The sequence below is a fragment of the Leptosomus discolor genome, chromosome 2 (assembly GCF_034619465.1).
Source record: "Leptosomus discolor isolate bLepDis1 chromosome 2, bLepDis1.hap2, whole genome shotgun sequence".
Taxonomy (NCBI): Eukaryota; Metazoa; Chordata; class Aves; order Leptosomiformes; family Leptosomidae; genus Leptosomus; species Leptosomus discolor.
The window spans coordinates 16,225,065-16,239,926 of record NC_141392.1 but is presented as its reverse complement, the minus strand read 5'-3'; the positions used below and the strand labels follow the sequence as shown (position 1 = coordinate 16,239,926).

General features: G+C 43.8%; 1 protein-coding gene across 1 annotated transcript in view; it reads left to right on the top strand.

Moving 5' to 3' along the window:
- Nucleotides 1-343: 343 nt before the first annotated feature.
- CAPN8 (calpain 8) overlaps nucleotides 344-14,862 on the top strand; it is a 30,145-nt gene continuing 15,626 nt past the window's right edge. The window contains exons 1-7 of the mRNA XM_009950330.2: nucleotides 344-580; nucleotides 3,230-3,299; nucleotides 11,158-11,276; nucleotides 12,404-12,537; nucleotides 12,846-13,014; nucleotides 13,900-13,983; nucleotides 14,774-14,859. Of these exons, the coding sequence (XP_009948632.2) occupies nucleotides 344-580; nucleotides 3,230-3,299; nucleotides 11,158-11,276; nucleotides 12,404-12,537; nucleotides 12,846-13,014; nucleotides 13,900-13,983; nucleotides 14,774-14,859 (899 nt within the window). The remainder of the gene's footprint in view (nucleotides 581-3,229; nucleotides 3,300-11,157; nucleotides 11,277-12,403; nucleotides 12,538-12,845; nucleotides 13,015-13,899; nucleotides 13,984-14,773; nucleotides 14,860-14,862) is intronic.

Below are 14,862 nucleotides of genomic sequence, written 5' to 3'. Positions count from 1 at the left end.
GCACGCAATCACTTTCCGTGTGTAAACAGGTGTGTCTGCAAAAACACTAGTTTCCCTTGCTCCTTTTTAAAAGTGTATTTTGAAAAGAGGCAGCAAAAAAGCAAATAACGTGGGAGTAGCACAAGGCAGTGCCCACAGTCCTGCCTGCATGGGCTGCAGCCCTGCAAGCTCCCTGCCTGTGTCTCCTGGGTACATATTTGCACTTCTGGTGCCTCCTCCCTCCAGGGCTGTTGGAGCTCTTAGGGCAGCCCCTGGCTCCACCCAAGCCTACTACCCACCTATATTCACCTCCTCTTGCCCAGGAGGCAAAGGCAGAGCCACACCGCAGGCTGGGCAGGCAGGCATGTCCAGGGTTGCGGCGAGGTTGTGCCAAGAAAGAGCGGCGGCGGACGGGCTTGGATCCAACAGGAATGCCGTCAAGTATTTGGAGCAGGACTATGAAGCCCTGAAACAGCAGTGCCTGCAGGCTGGCACCCTGTTCAAAGATGAGGAGTTCCCAGCCTGTCCTTCCGTTCTGGGCTACCGGGACCTAGGACCATACTCCTTCAAAACCCAGGGTATAATCTGGAAGCGTCCCACGGTAAGAGCACTTCATAACTGCCTGTTTTACTGGGTTCAGATCTAACCAAAGCCCACCTGAACATCTGCACTATCCACTATTCCTGTACGTTTTTTTTTTTTTCTTCTAACTTGCTTTACCTCCATGGTTAGCAGAAGCAAGGTTGAAAGGGGGTGGGAAAAAAGAAATCAACATCTTCTAAGCCCTTTATAAAGCAAGGAATTCTATAACTGCTTCATGGGAACCTGCTTCCTCCCTGTCCATCCCAGCTCCATGGAGCTGTAAGCCCAGGGTACAATCCAGAGATGGATGCAAAAGCCCCACATGTATCCATACAGACCACAGGGCAGCCCAGCAGCCATTGACCATTAATTGTAATGGTACCCACACCAAGGTCTTGCCACTGTGCACCCTAGAAAATCAGGCTAATACTTAAATGCAATCCTCTGCCTTGCTTCAAGCCACCTGTAACAGTTAAAGAGCAACTGACTGGAACTGTTATTATTCAAATACACATATGCTATAGATGGCCTTTCAGTTTAAAAAGGTAATTTTCATCAGGAATGCTGAATTTTCATCAGGATGCTGAATTTTTTTTAAACCGCAAAATCAGAGCCTCAGAGATTTTTCTGCACTTTCATTTTTCAGTCGTTTGTTTCTGTCTCTGCTTCTTCCTTTGTCATTTTGCCCCTCCTTACAATACCAAGAAAAACTGAAAAACAGGGGAAGGAAAGAAAAAACCCCAAACAACTTACATTCCTCTGATGTGGGAAAGGAGAACAACAAGAAGGGAAAATTGCATGGCTTCAATTTTTATTATTTCTTCACCTGAAAAGTGAGAAACAGCAACTTGCAGGTTTAATAACTCCATGTTTCTACCCTGGCAACACCATTTGTCCATCAGCATCTCACTCTGGCACCTGGATGTTTCAGCAGCAAATACTGTGGATGTGTCTCTTGGCTTTGCCTACCCTGGGAGAAAATCAGCCTTAGAAAACTTTTCAAGTTAGACTTGGTCTCCTCTTGCAAGAACAACATTGTGCCCACTGCAGGCAAAGACACAGTTAGAAGCGCAGTAGGCTAAAGAATGACTGAGGGTTGAGATCCAATGTGGTTGAATGTCCCAGCCCCGCCTGCCAGAGACCTGCCTGTGTGGGAGCCCTCTGCCCTCCCGGCACTCAGCAGAGACACAAGCAGTTTATGGACACTTAATCCACAAGTACTGGGACCCACTAGCTTATCCCTATGCATGGGGCAGAGCCCAACCCCTGCTGCGAGGTGACACAAACCCTCTGCTTTGCTCTTCTATGTAGGGACCTGGATCTGACCTACTTTAATGCGTTGCAGATAACTCCTGTTGGAGGTCACAGCCCTGCTCATTTCTTGGACTTTTTCAACTGGTCAACAGGTTTACATCTACAAACCCGGCCTGTGATTGCAGGCTGATGGGATCACTGTCTACTTACCTGACTGCATCCAAAACAGGCAGCAGGACCCAGTGGTCAATCTGGAGGAGACCTGCTGGAGAAATGCCCCCCTGCAAAATAAATATCCACTGCTAAGGTTATCCCCCACAGGTTGTGACTGCTGGTTTGCAAACAGTGAGTGTTAGACACTGCCATCAAGACTTATATTCTGATTTGTGCAAAAGGTGTAGATGGCTCTTGACAGTGGCTCAGAAAGGACAGGTGTCTAGGTGAGTAAGTCATACGCAGCTGACTGCCACCAGGTGCACTGCTTTGGAGGGAGGAGACAAAACCCAACACAAAACCTACTCCTGACTCCTATCCACTGACACAGCTGCGAGGCAGATGACCATCTGGATAACCACAGAAGGAAAAATGACATAGCTGAGACCGTACATATTGTGAGAGGAGATTCACAGACTGGCTCTTCCTCACACACACAAGAAGTCCTGGGTTATCCCTGTCTCCATGGGATGCTCAGATCTGGGAGAGATGGCAAGTGCCTAAGCCTTCCTCAACCCTGCTTGCCAAGCTAGGCTTCCTATAAACTGCCCTCTGCTGCCATCCAGAAGCTCACGGGAAATGCTCAGGAGAAAGGGAAGACTTGGCTCTAGAGAGACAATATTAATTTCCCAATATAGGGCATGAATTGTTGGAGGCCTTAGAGTTCAGATAGGAGGGACAGTCATTGCCATAACCTGCTTGGCTGGCCCCAAAGGGACAGGAAGAAAGGGTGGGTTGCTAATAAAAACATTCACATGGTTGGCCTCTCAGACAGGGAGGACGGGGTGGGGGAGCATCCTCCATGCCGGTGGCAGCAAAACTCGGCACAGCTCCAGTGCCAGAGCCAGCAGTGACAGTCACAAACTGCACTGCTTGAGCCAAAACTACAGCAAGATAAAAGAAAATGTAAGGTTGAAAATTCAAGAGGTTGAATTTTCACTTGGTCCCCACAGTAGCAAAAATCCTCACTAGTATCACTGACCATAGCAAGTAGTAAAGGGCTTCACGATTTGTCTCAAAACAATATATGCAGTCTTCATTTCAATAAGGCAACATTGTTCTGAAACCATGTTATTCAGAGAGAGGACAAAGGATATAATTTTAAAGAAATGTTGAAAGTGTTTAATTTTTTTTGAACATTGAAACAAGAACTTTTCAGACCAGAAAGGGTGATACATACTTTGAAAATGTGTCTTTTCAGGAGTTATGTGCCAACCCTCAGTTTATAGTTGGAGGAGCTACTCGAACAGATGTCTGCCAAGGAGAGCTGGGTATGTATAGCGCTTCTGAATTTTGTTTTGGAAGAAGAAAAACCCATGAATCTTCATCTAAAAATTCCTCATATACAGACCATTTTATTGGCTATATCCCAGACATAGAACGTAGAGAAGCAGATAGCCAAGAAGGGGACTCATGAAGCAGCACTGCTGCCTGAGGGTATATATGGGCTTGTAAGAGCTATGTCAAACCTGGGAGACACCAAACTGTCTCCTGGAGGAAGGAAGCTAATTATCCCTTTGTGGAGCAGAAGACTGGCTTGCTTTTCATCTCTTGAGACAGAGCTGGACACCAACCTAATGATGAAGCAAGAGAGTGGGCTTCATGCTCATCCCAGCAACAGTGGTTCCAAAGACTCAGGGGATGAGAGACACCAGGGAAGTTTCTCCCTGTAGCCTAGTCATTAGCATTTTTATTTGGGAGGCAGAGCAAGTTCCAGCCTCAGTTTCACCCAAAACAAATAACAACCAAGGAGCAGAGCAGGAACTGGTTTAGTACAGGGGCTGGGATGTGACATGCCATTTCTTACCAAGCAGGATGGCTCATCTGCTTGCAGCCAGGAGTTAGAAACAAGGACCACATTAGTAGAAAATGAACAGAGCATGTAAACTTTGTAATACCATCCACAATAAGCAAATTGTTCCAAGCCCCTCATGCTGAACGCTCCTTCTGCTGCTATAATTTTCGGTGTAGAGCTGCAAGCAAGGACAGGAGCAACCAGGCACTGGCCGCGCTGTGCGAACAGTCAAAAAAGTCAGTGTCGCTCAGCTCCCCAGATTAGGGCCTGACACCGATGAGATGTCTCTCAGACAGCACTCATCCTTTCCTGGAGATCCATCATAGAACTTTCTTACCCGTTTTTCTTTAATGGTTGCTCTAAACAGAGCTCCTATGCAAGCAGCCAGAAGGGAGCTGTAAGGAGCTTTATTCCCCCTTCTAATAGCTGCTGCAGCAACCGCCTTCCCTGCCTGCCTCGCTGATAAGATCCAGCTCCAGAAGACAGCAGCAGCAACCTCTCCTGACTACATACAGAGGCGAGAAGGCTGAAACTCTTGTAATGAGAATTTGATAGATTAGACACAGAGAAATCAGCCTCTCTCCCTCCTGCACGGCTTACCGCAATACTCCTGACCTTACTGGTCTTCTAGTCCATCCATTGTGCAAATGAGATTCAAACAATTTCTGCAAGTCATTGGCAATAAATAATATCAATGCCGGTCCTGTAAACACAGCACCATTAAAGCAATTGCTAAAAGATTCCCTGGTGTGTGGGCCTGTTCTCCAAATGCTAAAAATAAGATGCCAAATCATATACTTGCTCCAGGATATTTATTCAGTGGATGCTGCAACAGAGTATGGGGAAATGGCTTACTGTATTTTAGGAGAACAGTTCAGATAAGTAATAAAAGCGACATTTCTTGTCACCTCCAATTTGAGAAGTTTCTATAATAGCATTAAAAAAAAAAATCACATGCCTGAAGTAAAACCTTGTTTTCCTTGACAGTTTACAAGCTAAAGAACTGAAGAATATTACCTGCTTTTAAACTAGAAGAGGTCAATATATGATTTGTGTTAAACCTAGAAACTGAATGCAAATACCCTGAGCTGCTTTTTATTTCTGTCACCTCCTGAATGTCTCTGTGGAGTCCCAGTCCTTTGTGCTAAATATACTTTCACTAGAGAGCAGTGCCAAACCCCATCAAATAGTGGTAACAACAGCGCTGGACCCCAAAACCTCCTGTGAATCTGGGGACAGTGCCTGGCTCCAGGCTTTCCCAAGTCAGCCTCTGGTGGGCAGTACCCCAAGTGCTAGTCCTGAAAGCTACCCCTAAACCTAGAAGAAAAGCCGCAAAATCTGATTCTGCTTTTGTTAGAAGCTTCCTTCCCCGCCCCCCCCCCCCCAAAAAAAAGATAAAATAAGCAAAGATAATTCAATTTGTTTCTGCAAGGCTCCTTACAATCCCTTCTACACATGCTGACCCTTCACAAAAATAAACTTCAGAATATAGGCATGAGACTTCCCTTCTAGTGTTCACGTATTTGCTTTACATCTCTGAGGCATAACATGCTTTTTTGCAATTTGATCCAATACCTTGAATATCAAAGTCCTTGTTACTAAAGCCCTCATACAAAACACTTCTATTGAAACAGACCCTGATTACATATTTACATAAGCCACGTATGTGATGGTTAACAAGTCCTTTAGGGAAATAGGCCCTATATTTAATAATCTTCTCTGACAAGTTTTTTTTCTTTTAAAAATAAGGCTGCAGGTCTGGGTTTACAGGAACAAAAGGAACAAGAAAACCCAGAGTTAGTCTCACTCCATTAAACTTATTTCTTTGACAACAGCATAAGCTAGATGAATATCAGCTTGGGAAGTTTGATGGGAACTTGAAAGACCTGAAATATTTTAAACGCTCTTTGAACCATATCTTTTTGATAGCCTAGTAACAACTTGAAATGCAGTCACATACCCTTAGTTATTAAAGGTGACTTATGAAGTTTTCTTGCAGCTATCTGAATAAGTTAACCCCAGAATTGTTTGCAGAAGTTCTTAAGAAGCAAGTGGCAAAAATTGAATTTAAATAATATAAAACGCATTCAGACCCTCTCAGTTTAATATTAGCTTTTGAGATCTACACTGTTTATATTCATGGGGCGCCTTTTCTTCTGAAAGCTCAGAGGGTACTCCAGGCACTGCAGTTTCCTTGGCCTGGGCTGTCAGCTGGAGAAGTCCCCTGAAGCCAACACAGATGCACCAGTTCACACCATCCGAGGAGCTCACCCCACGCACGCTTTGTGCGTGTCTTATGTTATGGGCAGATTTTAGAAGATTACAGGTACGTTGGAGAACGAACCAAAGCCTGACAGCTCTGAAATAGATCTGATACCTGTTGAGGGAGCCTTTGGAGCTCCTGTTGGCAGGGGAGTGCTTAACAATACTGGGCTTGTTCACATATTTTGCTATAGACATTAATATATGGTCCTCCTGATGTTCAGTCCCATGGACCCAGGGTTATTTGAGATCTTTTTTTTAGCAGATATATCCCCTAGATCTCCAAAAATACATTTAGTGACAAATCTGAGACCCCAAAGAGAAGAAAGCCGGTTCCTTTGCTGGGTGCTCCTTTCCCTTTCTGTACACAGCTGCAGAGCTTATTTTGTTTCCATAGAAAACTCTAGGAAGCCTTCTTTAGAAATCTCAAAGCAGGAACAGCCTGCACTGCCAGAAATTATAAAGGTAGTGGGTCAGTGCTTCCTTGATGTCTGGTAGGATGCCCCAGGTTCTATGAGCTCTGAAGAAGGGCTTCCAGCAGAGTCTAAAGCTGAGAGTCAAATCTGCTCGACAAACTGGGAAGCAAGAGCCACAGCACTTGGATCCTTTCTGAATGCCAGGCGCTGCTGAAACAGCAACAAGCCAGAGCACAGTCAGGACAGAAACCTCTCTGTACTGTCCAGTTAGATCTTGGAACCAGACACAGGGATTTTTGGCTTAAACTCACCATCACTAGGTCAATGGAGAGATTAGATGCTCTGTGTCTAGACACTTTGATGGTAGCTAAACAGAAACTGAGCACAGTTCTGTAGCAACTGAAACTAATCAAATTTCTCATTTATTTTATAGCCTCTGCGAGTGCAGTGCGCTTGGGTAAACATCATCAATATAGAGGAATCACTCAGCTCTCAGGTCACCAATGATTTGGTATACTCTGCAGCAATTCGATTATCTCTCTAAACCAGGAGGTGCCTGTGTAGCACTGAGAACATGAGCCATCTCAGTACATCTGTGAGCAGCAAGTGATTTTATTTCAGCCTCACTAAGAGTCAAAGTAATTCTCTAAGATCATATATATACACACACACACACAGACTAGACATAGCTGAGCTTAATGTTTACCCTTTCCACCACAAACTCAAGGTCAGAATTGCTTATTTGAAATTAAAAAAAAAAAAAAGAAAAAAATTGCACTTTACCAACATTACAAATGACTTCAGATCCAGGAATCAAGCTAGTTTCTTTTTAGCACGTTCAGCAGCAGCAGTAAACACTGTAATTGGCACTTGTCTGAAGCTTCTGTTCATGAAATACGAGACTGAGCAGAAAGCAGTGTATGTGCCTGTAGGTGATTTAGCCTTGCAGGGCTAATGCTGAAAAGACTTTTTTTAAAATTTATTTTTATAAGCTAAAAGGCTATAACTTCAAACACATACAGTGAGCACAAATGCTTTTTAATATTGTAATTTTTCTGACTATGACTGTATTGAAAACACATTCTAATGAAATATTCAATTAATTGGCCAACTGGCCTCATTTCCTCTCTCTCCAAAAATTCACTTTTTAGGAAAGGAATCAAATAGTTTTCTCACAGATGGAAAGATAACTGATAACCTGCAGCTGAATCAAGACAAGTTTGAGTGGTCCTACATAAGCTGCCTTTTTACAGAGCTTGTGCTGTTGCACTACTCTGTAGGCACAGCCACAAACAAAACTCTGAAATTTGTTGCCAGCAAAATGATGTTGAACTTTGAAAAACGGAACATGTACTGTCAACTTGTACGTTTTTAGAACTAGTGATATATTATCCAGTAGGGCTGAGAAACTCTATTACAGGCCAGGATCCTATTGTGGTGTACAAGAAGATAAGAGGCAACCTGTGCAGTTTAGGCTCCATCCTCTAAGCTGCTTGGTATGGACAAATTCCTGCATCCTTTTTAATTTGTCTTAAAGCCAGTATCACAGGAACCTGAATGTAACGCATCGCTTGTATATAAAGATGACTCCAAACCGTCTGCAACTAGGCGCCCCACGCAAACCTTCGTTTTTATCAAGTTACTGCACAGCAGCCAATTCCCAGCTGGTTCCTTTTGGAGGGCATGGTTGATATTTGTTCAGCCACAAGATCAGACAAAGATATTAGGCCCCCAAGTAAGGTTGAGAGATAGGACTCTGCGTTGTTCAAGGCAGGCACAGCTATTTTTAAGGCCAAGTTCACCACTGCAATTCTTCCAACAACAATTCTTTCCACGTGTGCTTTGAGCAGACTCGCCCCTGATGCTTCCCTGGGATTTTAGATTGCATGGTGTCTTTGCGGGAGGCAGAAGCACCAATGCCAATGTTACTCATTCTCCCAGTTGCTAAGAAGTTAATTCATACCGTAAGATAGCCATAAAAGATTTCATGCTGGATTTGGCGTCTTTTGGGGTTGAGATTCTGAAATTGTTTAGTTCTGAGTCAGGGAAGTAAATAACGTATTCAAGGAAACCCCCTCTCATTTCACTGATTCTCCTGCTAATTGTGCATCAAACATACTCCATCCTCAGCAAAGCCCAGAGCAGTTTCCCCTTCACTAGCTGTAAAAGCCTGGCCTGGACTGGGGTGGGGAAACCCTTCCAGATGTTGCACATGCACAGAGCACCAACTTGTCACTGCTGCAGACCTCTGGTGTCATCGGGGGTGGAGGGCCACCAGGATCCTCACCCTGCCACCTTCTCAGAAATAGTCTTCTGTGCTTCCCAGCATGCCAGGAACAGCCAGGGCAGCAAGAAAATCTGGGGTAGCTGAGAAAATAAGGGCTTCGGTTCTAACTTTATAAGGCTTTTCATCTTCCTTCTCTGAAGAGCCATTCCCCAGACTTATCACCATTATTTCTAGCTCTCCAAGCGACTGCAGAAATTATAACAGTGTAAGGCATACACCTGTACTAAGGAAAGGCTCAAAGAAATAGATACAAAGCAGATCTGAGTGTTGTCAGTATCATTTTTTCCCATATCCACATTTTCTTGGGAAAGGAGGTTCTTAACAACATTTTCCCCACTGTGTGCTCTCCTAATGTTGTTTATTTTATACATGGGACCTAAGGCTGGGAGAAACCTTCCAGGCAAGTGAATTGAGCCCTCTCCCACAGAATGCAAAATAATTTGTAAAAACACAGTTGAAGATGCGCTTGAGAAGGTTTTTGCCAATAGTTATTCTAGAGGCTAACGCTTTTGGACTCTCTTTTTGATGTGCAGAGCAGCAACTTTTTCCTATTTCCAGTTTAAACACCTCACAACTCTTTTGTTTTAATTTATCTTCTCTTCTGCAAAGGAAATCTTACCTTTCAAGTAAGAACTCTTGTCTCAAACAGATTTTCTGCAAAGTAGTATTTAACTTGCCTCACACTTCCTCTTCAAGATTCACTTGTGTAGGATAAGCAGGACAAATTTTTTCAACCTCTTCTCATAAGAAATGCAGATGGATGGAGAGAAGCAGGTAATCCAGCCATTTTCTACTCCCTTCCAGTTTGAATGTTTTTTCCTGAATATGGCAGCCAAGATAGCGCAGAGCATTCCTGGGGGAAGTCTCAAGCAGCACCTCACATATCAATACTTGGTTTTCCCTCCTCATTGGAAATGCCTGGGCTGGCACAATGGGCTGCACCCATAATCTGGTCAGGCAGCTCAGGTGGTTACAGGTCATCACACCAGAAGCACTTCTTTACAGGTGTTTCTCAAGTCACTGCTTGCCTGTTTCTCGCTTAGCTCATAGGAGGCATCTGGATACCTCCCAGTGGGGTACAGGCAGCAGAGACCACACAGTGCCAGGCAAGTCCTTGTATCTTATATTCACAATTATATTGGTCATGGCACTATATCATAAAGCCCAAGTTAATACAAAGAGCTAACTGCTGCTTTAAGGTATTAAAACGTGCTGCAGATTAAACTCTTTCCTCAGTTTCTCTGGTAGCTTATTTTCCCAAAGCAAGAGCTGTTACGCCAGTTCCTTCTGCACAGTATGCACCTGCACAAAGAAACTATGTCTTGGCACTGATAATCCACAGGGAACCAGGAAAATGTTAGTACCTTCAGAGCAGTTTTGTTTTCCCTGTACACCTCAGAAATAACACAGAATCATAAAAGTTCCTCCTGCTGTTTGCAGTATGCAAATACTGTAGGCAACCCATGAGTCACTGAGTTTCCCAGGGGCACCACCTTTGATGTGACAGAGGCTTCTACATACTCAACCTCCAGTCCACAACAAACAGGTAAAACAGCCTAGCAAACAACTCCAGCTACAAGACACACAGCCTCCAGGGAGGGCTGTGCATACCCATCCTTTCCAGGATAAGGAGTGGACCAGAGTAAGGACTCATCTCCTTGTAGAGTTCCCAGGAGACTTCAGCTTCCATTAGACTCATGGGCAAACCCGTAATAACAGCCCTAAGTGCTGGTTCAAATTCAGACCTTTGAAGAAAGGGCTAAGAAGAGGTAGCCACCCAAATGTTGCTGCTATCCATCAAATCTTCTCCAAAAGATACTCCCAAAAGGAAGTCTCACCACTCTTCTATCAACTCAGAACTTTTGTCCTCTTCTGGGCACCTTCTAAGCCCTTGTATCTTCCAGATGTGGTGGCTTGGGTCTAGTTAAAGTACTGCAGGTCATTAACTCTGTACTGCCCAGCCAGTCTTTGCAACCTGCATACCGCAAATGCCTTCTCTCTCTGGCTACGTTGTTGGTCTCCTGCGGGCATTAACAAGCTTAGATAAAGCGGCCCACTTTCACAGCTTCATTAAAAAAACCAAAAGAGCAAATCCCAAACTAGACCGTTGACATTACCGCCATGATCTGCTTCAAAGGCTCCAAGATACCTATGTGGTCTGGGTGAGTGGAATGTGAACAGAAGAGATAAATAACACAACAAAGTAAGAATGGATTGCTGAACCAGTACTGAGTCTGGTGGGACTTTACAAAACACTTAATGCTGGCATTTTAATCTGGATGGGAGTGTGACATAACGATGTAAGGATCAGCTCGGCAAACCCCTACTTATTAATGAACTTTTCTGCCTTGTAACATATGTGGTTTTAGGTGATTGCTGGCTCCTAGCTGCTATTGCTTCTCTCACTTTGAATCCAGACATTCTGTACCGTGTTGTTCCCAAGGCTCAGAGTTTCCAGAAGGACTATGCTGGGATCTTTCATTTCCAGGTACCTATATGATCAGGGTATTGAGAATAAAAGAAGAAAATGCTAGTATTTAGCTAAAAGCAGCTTTTTTGTGTGTTTGGCACAGCCTAAATATTTAAGAATTATGGTGTGTAAGTAAGATTCGTGGGGGAGAGGGAAAGAAAAGAACAGAATTAAATAATGTTGAATGATACCTGCTCACAGGCTAGGTTCTGCTGTCTTATAGCTGATAGGGCTCTGGTGAGTTATACAGGTTTTGTAAACTGAGCCAAACCATCATGCCATGTAGATCAAGACAACCTCTGTTGCTGTCAACTGTCAAGAGTGAATTCCAGCTGATGTAGTTCCTCCTCCTTCCCTTCCTTCCCTGAAGCTTTGTCTGGACTTCCTTGCCTGCAGACTCAGTGTGTTGGGACTGAGCCAACCTGCTTTGCCTAGAGGTTAGGCTCAGGTGCGAGCAGTATGTATTTGCCCTGCAAAGCTAAAGGAGGTATTTCAGCGAGTACAGATGTTGTAGAGCACCTACCTATCCCTTCCACTGGCTCATCCCTCAGCAGAGGGGTTATTGTGTGAATTATCTTCTTTCCTTTCAGGACTGCACCAAATTCTGGAGTAAATGTTTCTAGTGTTCAGACGAAAAATTAGCAGTAGCAATGTTTCACACATTTCCTAGTATTTTCAGAAGGGATTAACACTATTGAGTGCTTCCCCTTTGTGTGGCCTCTCCTTGCAGCATTTTTACAGGGACATTGTTTGTTTTTGTTTTTTTTTTTTTTTTCCCCAGTGGGTTTGGCCTTAAAAAAGTAGACAAGAGAAGATACTTTAGATTATACTGTTTACACACTAGCTTTCTGGACTGTCCACCATGTAAGCTCTGCATGGAGCACAGACAATGTTCCAGATGTTATGTGCAACAAGTTGCTGTTAATATTACCTATCACCAAAATTTAATACAGTGTTAAGAAGCCTGCTCAGTGCTTCACATAGAGTTTGCCTCTATTACAAGGGAGAGGAGTCCAACATGGGAATGAAATCTTACAGTGACTTATCCAGGGGGAACTGCTGACAGGTGAAGGGGCAGAAAGATGGTAGTGTGGAGCTATTATGTGCACACCAGCCCTCATAATCTTTTCCGTTCTTTTCATCAGTTCTGGCAGTATGGGGAGTGGGTGGATGTCGTGGTGGATGACAGGCTGCCTACCAAGAATGGGAAGCTGCTCTTCGTGCACTCGGAGGAAGGCAACGAGTTCTGGAGCGCGCTGCTGGAGAAGGCCTATGCCAAGTACGGTGACTAAGCAGGAGGCAATGCTCCTGGGTGTGCACAAGTTGACTGCCGAGGCAGTTGTGGTGTTAGACACAATGCACTTCACTCAAATGCAGCCTCCATTCCACCCATTATTTCCTGTTTTCTCTAGGTCCATAAAGAATATTGCCAACCGGCTGTTTCAAGGGGCTTTACTTCTGTTGCCCCAGGTCACACTTATGATTACACGGACTGAGAGATACTAAATTATAAACCCTTATTCCTGCAGTGCCAATGCTTACAGGTGGAGATGGCCCCTTAGATAGCTCTTGTCATCACTCCCACAGGTTAAACGGATCCTATGAAGCTCTCACAGGAGGGTCCACTGTGGAGGGCTTTGAGGATTTTACTGGAGGCATCTCCGAGTCCTACGAGCTGCGGAGGGCTCCTTCAAACCTGTACCAAATCATCCAGAAGGCTCTGAGAGCTGGGTCGCTGCTTGGCTGTTCCATTGATGTAAGAGGCTGCCAACGTTTTACTCTCCCCCCTCCTCTTCTCAGGGCTCTGGTTCATACTGTAACAAAAGCTCCGACCAATGTTAGGCGTAGGTTGGAAGGTCTGAAGTAAAAGCATACTACAATTAAAGGGAGACTTATTGATTTCAGTTATAAAAACTTTGGATGAGGTTCTAAAGAACCAACTCTCTTCATGCCTCCCTTTTTACAAGACAGCCTGTGTTAATATTTAGAGCCATGAACTGGGGACTGGTCTTCCCAAACTCCATTTTCATTCTCTGAGAATCTTTTCTTACTCAAATTCTATGTAATTTCAGCTCCAGACACTTGACTGCCAGAGACAGTCTTTGAAACACTTTGTTATAGCCTGTAGTCTAATTCTGGCTTTTGTTTTCTGTCCTAAAGAATACTGACATCTGTGATACAAACTCTCTCAAGTTACAGATGACATTTGTATGTGTTTTGGAAACTTCACACCTTTCACATCCCGTTCCATTGTCTTGTTTGAAATACTGGTTCATGGCATATAGGACTACCAGAGTTCAAATTTTGATATGTTGGATCTCAACCAACACAGGCTAGAGATTAGTTCACACAAACATGTCTTTGCAGGTGATCGGGTCTGTTATCTGGGCTAGAATTTGATTTAGATTTCATTGTACATTCTTGAATTTCTGCTGTGCTAGGACTGCATATTTAGGGGCATGAAACAGTGGAAGTGAACTTTTTCTGTGAGTCTCACCTCTATTTAATATACTTTGCATTAAGAATATTGATATTCATTGTGCATACCACTTTGGATATCTTTTCCCATATTAATTTGCTCATGAAAGCTGAGTTCACACACAATATATAGTCCTAAATGTATATACTTTCATTTCCCTAGATATCTACTATGGCTGAAATAGAAGCAATCACAAGCCTGAAGCTGGTAAAGGGACATGCTTACTCTATCACTGGAGCAGAAGAGGTAAGTCAGGATCTCCAGGGCCGTCATACAAACCAGCTTGGGTTTGCAACACTGCAGTGCCTTCAACTTTCTGACGTCTTTCTCTACTGACCAAATAAAAATGTTGCTAACTTAGTAGTACTTAGCCAGGTCAGAAGGTCTGTACTGGTAGTTATATTGAGAATACTGTGCAGTCTGCAACTTGTATTGTACCAACAGACTGGAATACAAAATGTAAAGGTGGGCCAAGCTGTTACTGAAATGGAGCATATGGAAAGGAGAAACAGGAGAGGAGGCAGTCATTTCCCCATGTGTTCATATTGCATGAGGTGGGAACTTGTACTTTTCCAGTCAGCCAGGGCTAATGGGAAAGGAGTAAAAGCCTCTTTCAAGAACTCTGCCATTAGTCTTACTGTCACAGTGAGCCCTAGATACTCCTGCTCCTCTGAAACTGGAATCATTACAGAGGTGTCAATGTCAAATAACCTCTACCTCTTTCCAACTTTGCTGTGTTGTGTGACATGTCCTGCTTTTGATTATGTAGATATTCTGCTGTTCTGTAGCTGATGTTTTTCCTCGCAGGTTGCTGTCATTACATGAAATGGTGAGTGCTGCAGCTAATGGCTCGCTTGGTGGCACAAGATAATATAACATAAGGGTGGAAGGCATGTAGGTGTCTTTACCTATTGCAAATTGTAATGGAGTACATCACTCAAGTACAAATTGTGTTTTATCCTGTCTGAAAAGCAATTGCCCTGTGATGATTGGAATAACAGAAGTACTCAAGCTCTGGTTGTTGTGAATCTTTTAGGTGTACTATCGAGGACGGCCAGAGAAACTGGTGAGGCTTAGGAATCCCTGGGGTGAAGTGGAATGGACTGGAGCCTGGAGTGATAAGTA